Raw genomic sequence first — 6961 nt, forward strand, 5'->3', positions numbered from 1 at the left:
TTTGCAATGATACTTCCAAGACACCACAGCAGCCAGTTCGTTCTTCTTTCTGTGGAGAATACGTCCGCAAGATCCGACATTTGTATTCTCTGAATTTCCCGACCATATGGTGCCTCGGATGAACTTACCTGAATAAGCAATTACAAAACTTTAAAGTGAAATTTGATTTATTTATAGGCAGTATCATTACAAATTTAAAATGATTACAATGTCATACACACATATTTGGCAATGTTTTTTCCAGAACTAACCTGATGCTGGTTCGTTCTTTCTTGTTCATCTGCCAGACCTACACTCCCTACTCGATGCGGTAATTCTTTGCCACCAATGTCTATAATCGTAAAATAACACGTGTTTAACGTTTACTAACGACATCTCGACAGTAAATGAGGCGCGACAAATTAAGAAATATGACTGTTGCAAAACTACAAAACCTTATCGTGCAAACATTCTACCTTGTGGAGAACAATACATTAACTATATAATGAAATAATATAACATTTTCGTTAATTATCCGAGTAACCTTTATTTGCCAGTTGTAATGTCAATGCATGAATAAATCAAGAAGGGTACATTCAAATAAAGCACAGATAAGCATGAATAACAAATTACTCTGCAATATTATAGTACCTGCGTTCTCCCTACTGTCTTTTAGAGATTCATCGAATTGAAGTGGTTCTGTAAACGTGGCAACATCCGTCAATTGAGCGTCCAACTGAAAGGCTAAACAAGATAAAATAATATGACATAATATCATACAAGACAAATACAACATCGAAAGTAAAATTGATTGCTAGCTTTCATGTATTTCGTTTATATCAAGACTATATTTTGCAGGAACGTCAGGCTTTTGGTGCAACGTTGGGCTACTTATCCAAGAACGCGAGTTTGATCCCCGGCACGCCCATATAACGTGTGCGGTGATATGTATCGAGATTCTTTCTGCAGTCATTATCCACTATATATTATTCAAAAAGGTCAGTTGCTTGTTACTGGCACAAATATATGCACTTAGTACTGGTAAATCAGCTAATCAAAGAAAAGTGTGAGTTGCTGGATTGATCTCCATGATATGAATAAAATACTCATGAAAACGGCGAAAAAAGCCAACTAAAAATTGTATACTGTTGAAACAATTACCTATCGACTGGACAGATATCGTGAAATCTTCTTCATGAATCACCACATTCAACTCCAGATCTTCGTATCCGATGTAGGTCCTCAAGTGATTTTGAACCGGCACAAATATTTGGTCAAATTCTCTGTTCATATATTTGTGTACAAATGCTAACCAACTCTTCAAATTCAGATATCCAAAATATATCGCCATGCACTCATTCTTGACACAATTAATGTTAACTCCATCTGAAAATAAAGTAATTGTATATTTCCATTATTATTGTCTTACAACTATGTTCGTATGTACAACTATTTTTGAGTACCTAGATATAAATATACATTTCACGAGCTTCATCGGTTATAATCAATAATTGCGTGCGGTGAAAACAATCATATCAGGATGGATGTTGCAATATTATTTGAGTATATATAAAACGAAATATATTTCAAAACTATATGCACAACCAACCTATGCACATTTGATTTAGAGCTGTTTGGATACATTTTTGCAATTCCGTAAGTACTCTATCACGCCCAATTCCGTTCGTAGATTCCACTAAGAACTCTGATAATTCTTCTTTGCCAGTGGATGTTTTAAGTTCGACAATAAGTTTCATTCCTACAGAACGTAAAAAAGCAATACGTTATTTACAATTTTATGATAAGTATATGAAGCAATTTAATACCTAATATCTAGAAATAATACATCCAGTTCTACCAGAAGGAGGAAAATCACATCAAAAGTATGACGCAATATATTTTTGGCAAGTTACATTTAGGAAAATACAGACCCTGGAAATGGACTCGTTTATATAAGCCTTAGACTTTCGGTGCAATCGAGCTAAAATAAATATGTTTAAACTAAACTTAACAATACGATAAAGCACAAAAACACACGGTTTACAAAAACAAAACGTGCTTCTGTCACTGCATTAGAATGGGCATAGCCAAGACCATTTAAACAAGTTAAACCCAATATAAATAATTGGCGATATTTATGTTGGTGTTTTGATTTTACCTGAAACATCAACCCGCTTTAGATTGCTTCCAAATTCGTCAAATTTCCGTTCCAGTCTTTCCAAAACTGAAATTAGGATATACAGGCTTGCAATAAGGCTTTACCGTGCAGGAAACATTAAATGTTTATTGGTATTTCAGAAATAATGGTTACATATAGATGCAAAGTACCTTCATAGTTCCCTGCATTTTTTTGTAGAATTGGTTTTATATCCATTGCCAGACTTGCCACACCCTTTAAAAGAAAAATTACATATCCAGTAATATGGCATTTGTTTATAACTTAGACATGACGGCAATATATATAAAAAGTGTACCTCATGGTACATTTTAAACTGCGAAACCGGTTATGTTTCATAAAAAGCCATAGAAGCAATGAATAATATATTTAAAGACCGGTCGCTGTTTTCCTGTTAATGAACAGCACATGCTATATTGACGAAAAACGTAACGCGATGGTTACACGAAGCTAAGTTGTACTATGCGGTAGAGTGTTATTGTTTACAGTAGTTAAGTATTGACGACTGTTAGCATTTGCCATAGACATTTACGATAAACGTAGTGAGAGGGTTATACGCAGCTAAGTTGCGCAGTGTAGTAGAGATTTATTGTATACTATATGTCGCCGGGTGGTGAAGAGTGTGCAACCAGTCCGGGACTCGAACCTGGGATACCTCGCTTACAGGGCGAGTGCTCTACCGACTGAGCAAACCGGGCTGCCACATATCCTTCCACTAATCTCGCTTAAGTTCGGTACCGTGACATTCTCCCCTGCCAAGTTGGAATTCGTCCTCGAATGCGAGACAGAGAACAGTGTATAACTGATCTCGACGAACCCACGGGCAATTTCTATGGAGAACTGTAACCGCCACGGGCCCCACGTTGGGCGCCATTTTCGGGGTTCGTATTCTGCGAGGATTTTATTTTACGAACGCACATCAAATGTTTATATGTTTTATTCATATTTGACCATTCTCCCATGTTATGGAATTAAATTTCTATGAGAAAATATATTATTTCCTCCAAAACATACGAAATATTATAGGTCAATCAATAGTGACTATTGAAATTTTTGTGCACGTGGATCACAAACCAGGGTTAGATAACTCTAATATTAGTAAATCATGCATGAGGTTAAACTGTTTTGGTTTGCTTCCCTTTGACTTGTGAAATGTATTTAAATTTATATTGAAACCCTCAGATAAAGATAAATAAATAGTCTAGATTTTATGTGATTAATTTTTTACCCTACGACATGTAGTAGTTAAGCATTGACGGCCGTCAGTATTTGCTAATGCCATTGGCGATTAATACACACTGAAATAGATTTATTATAAATTACTATTTAGAATTATATCAACATAAGGAACACTAATTAAATGTACCTTTGAAATATTGCTTAATTCCGTCGTGTGCAATTCCAATGTGCATTTTATACCGTCTAATTTCGATTTGTGCTTACTTAATTTCTCTTTTGTCTTCATGTACTCGTTTTGCAAGTTTTTCAAATGTCCTTCAATTTGATTAAATCGTTCACGTAATTGTCGAAAATGCTGCTCTTCAATACTTGTTAACTGTGCTATTTCCTCTTTGATGTCTTCAGTACTCGCTTTTAAATTTGCATCATTAAGAGACTGAATCTGTTCAAGCTGCTTCTCTAATGAGATTATAAGTTCTTTGACTGCGACAAGTGTTTCTTCTCTGGCTCCTATTTCGTCTTCTACAGTTATTGGCTGCCCGTCTTGTTCTAACTATATTGAAGAAAATAGCTTAACTATAAAGATAGGCTCTACCATTTTGTTCACGCTTGCATATAATATATACCAGTACTTCACAAAGTTATCTTTATTTCATTTTTCAGTTTTGATTACTTAGTCTCGAATCGTCAGTACTTAAGTAGTAAGGTGATCATGTTTTAAAATAATAACATAACAGTGATACTTATATTGTATTTAAATTGATGTAAAGAATATTTTTCCAGAAAGCCAAATCGATTTAGTACCTAGCCTGCATTGCAATTACCAATGTTTTACAACGGTTTTTAATATATATCATACATACTTAATACGTTGTCGCTTGATTTTAAAATTGTGGTCGAATTTTGATACTATAATTTAGCATCCTGTTTAACACTTCTTTTTATTTTTATACGAGCATATATTTACTTATTATCAACTATTTTTTCGAAACAGATGGAATGTTTGTCTTACACTTTCCAAGTACTGTAGCTGATCAGTTGATCGAAACTGATCAAAACATTGAAGCAGTAGAGCATTCTTTACATCTAAAATGTATTCTTTGAATAAACTAGTTTTTATCTTTAGGCTACTTGCATGTGAAACTTCGTTTCTTATGCTTCGAATCTGAAACAAATAAAATGAATTGATATAGTTTCATACAAACGACGACAATATTACAGAACAATGTACAATGTTAATGAATATTTATGTTGTATACCAGACGCAAATTACATACCGTGTCATTTTATAAATCTTGGTATAGTAAATGGGTGTATCAAATATATGAAATCCTCTTATGCAAAATAAACAAATATATAAGTACAGTTTTAAATATTGTTATACTGTCTAAAATATTTGAAAACGAATCAGCTAGGTCAATACATTTTAGTATACGCGTGCAAGTTCCCAATTCGGATATCTCTAGACAGGTTTAATGAAAAAAAACAGCCAGTTAGTATTAATATCTCTAGTAATCATTATTATGTTACAAATTGCGGATTATATTATTTATGCTGATGATTAAGTCGAAAACGAGAAAGTTGATATTTTGTGTTTACCATCTTCAATAAAAAAAAGTTATTTCGTAATTGCTGTTACAAATTAACTCCTACCAACACGTCGTCATGGAAGAAATATTAACCTGTGAAAAACTAAGATGTGTTTTTATTTTCAGGTATATACAATTTGAAACAACAATTGCAAACCGCGCATCATGGTAATGCAATTTTGTTCCTGTTAATTTGTTTCTTCGCTGTTTTAAAATGTATTAAGTGATACAATTTTGTTTATTTTCAAATATACGATAAGAACGATTTATTCTATAAAATATGATATTATGTAATTAATAGTCTTTATTTCGAAAACAAAAACCCCAAATGTATAATTTACACGCTTCGCAAAAAATCTCAATAAAATATAACCAACACAAAAGTTATCTGCGTTTTATTTTCTTAATAAAAACTAAGCAACATAATTATATTTTTAGATGTAATTCATAACTATTTGCATAGAATTTGTGCATCAGATGAAAGTACATACCTTATGAAGATATCTAATGTTAGCTCCAAATTCCCGCTGCAAAGTTTCGTTGTTTGTGCAAATTTGTACTAATGCTGTGATATCCGCCATTGATATATCTGATTTTTCTTTGTAACCATGTGTATCAATAAAGCACTTCATCCTTTCCCAAGGTCCGTGTTGCTTATCGGACCACAGTTCCGATTTTGAGTTCAACCAGTTCGGGTTGTTTTCGACATGTTCATCTTTAATAAGATCATATAACTTTCCACACGTTTCTTCTGGACATCGTTGTTTTCCTGAAGCGCTACATGCACATTTATACTTAACATGTAAATATTTACAAGGCTTTCTCTGAGAGTGATACGGCTCCAATGTTTTCAGATTACAGATCGAACAAGTATAGTCAGTGATACCAAAAAATTTCTTCAAAAATGTCATGTTAATAGAGTGCTGTTCTTCACTTTTCTTTTGTACAAAAGGAATAAGGCTCTCTGACAGACATCGTAGAGCGAGGCAGATCTTAACCCAATTTCGGGTCTCCTCGTCTTCCAATTCCTTATCCATTTGGACTATAAACACCTTGTACGACGAATATATTAACGTTTATACTTATTTATTAATTGAATAAAACTATCACATTTTTTACTTTAAATTAAATGCTGTACAGTAATAAAATATGTATTTCGGTTAGTGTCATATCACATGTTCATCCGTATGTGGTTCACAGAAAGATATTTAAATAAATACTTTCAGAACTGCTCTAAAATGTAGACATGACATGTCCGGCACTGAACGCGTATCGTATGTCTACTGAAACGTTTCTGCCTATGTTTGTTTTTCTGTATTTGTATATGGAAAATAGGCCGATCCACACAAGAGTATTGCACAGGCAAGTCCGATAGTGGTTTGTTGAGTTGCGCATACAACCTGAATGAAACATTTCGATTTTAAAGAACGGAAAAGAATGGCAATTATTTTCATTTTGCTCCTTTATCAGACAGTTACGGGCACAATTGTATGTTGCAGTAATTTAATTGTAACATATTCAAAGCAAGATATGTGTACAAAGGGAACAGATGCCCAGTGATTCCGCTTTTGTCTCAAAACGCCACAAACGTAACCAAACCCAGCCTTGATCTAAAAGCCATTTGCGTAGACTAAACACCAGAAATCAGGTAAGTATCTGAAAGCGTTTCTGAAAAAAAAAATTCCGGAAAAGTGTCATTTAAGTGAAAATTGTTAAGTTCTAGGCCCGTAACTTAGTCAAAAATCAATGGAACGAAACAAACTCGAACTTAATCTGTAAGTCATGTAGGAAGACTCACAACTCACAACATAACGTCACAATCTTAAAGCGTTTCGGAACACAATCCGGAAAAGTAATTTCCTTAAGAAAATGATTAAGTCCTAAGCCTCAATCTACGTTTAAAATCAATGGACCAAAACGAAACTCGAACCTTACCTGTAAGTCATGTAGATTGACGCACACACTTAAAAGCAGGTCAATATCTGCAAGCGTTAGGTAAACAAGAGGGCCTAAAAGGCCCGAAATCGCTCACCTGAGA

The 6961-nt window shown here is 33.9% G+C and overlaps 1 protein-coding gene across 1 annotated transcript; it reads right to left on the bottom strand.

The window, feature by feature from the left end:
• Nucleotides 1–203: 203 nt before the first annotated feature.
• Nucleotides 204–6318, bottom strand: LOC127872634 (uncharacterized). Its single transcript, XM_052415964.1, has 9 exons — nucleotides 5415–6318; nucleotides 4347–4499; nucleotides 3522–3887; nucleotides 2308–2371; nucleotides 2138–2203; nucleotides 1589–1738; nucleotides 1141–1365; nucleotides 631–723; nucleotides 204–331 (listed from the first exon to the last, which is right to left on the bottom strand). The coding sequence occupies exons 1-9, from the start codon at nucleotides 5958–5960 to the stop codon at nucleotides 204–206; spliced, it is 1791 nt and encodes a 596-aa protein (XP_052271924.1). The 5' UTR covers nucleotides 5961–6318.
• Between the last annotated feature and the right edge of the window lie 643 nt (nucleotides 6319–6961).

The sequence above is a fragment of the Dreissena polymorpha genome, chromosome 3, assembly GCF_020536995.1.
Source record: "Dreissena polymorpha isolate Duluth1 chromosome 3, UMN_Dpol_1.0, whole genome shotgun sequence".
NCBI classification, from domain to species: domain Eukaryota; kingdom Metazoa; phylum Mollusca; class Bivalvia; order Myida; family Dreissenidae; genus Dreissena; species Dreissena polymorpha.

Bases quoted from the DNA above. Each gene is read 5' to 3' on its own strand.
- LOC127872634 (XM_052415964.1), bottom strand. From the start codon at position 5,960: ATGGATAAGGAATTGGAAGACGAGGAGACCCGAAATTGGGTTAAGATC. The intron at 4,500-5,414 runs GTATGTACTTTC...TATTTGTTTCAG, and splicing joins ACATTAGATATCTTCATAAG to ATTCGAAGCATAAGAAACGA. The intron at 2,204-2,307 runs GTACTTTGCATC...TCCTAATTTCAG, and splicing joins AAATGCAGGGAACTATGAAG to TTTTGGAAAGACTGGAACGG.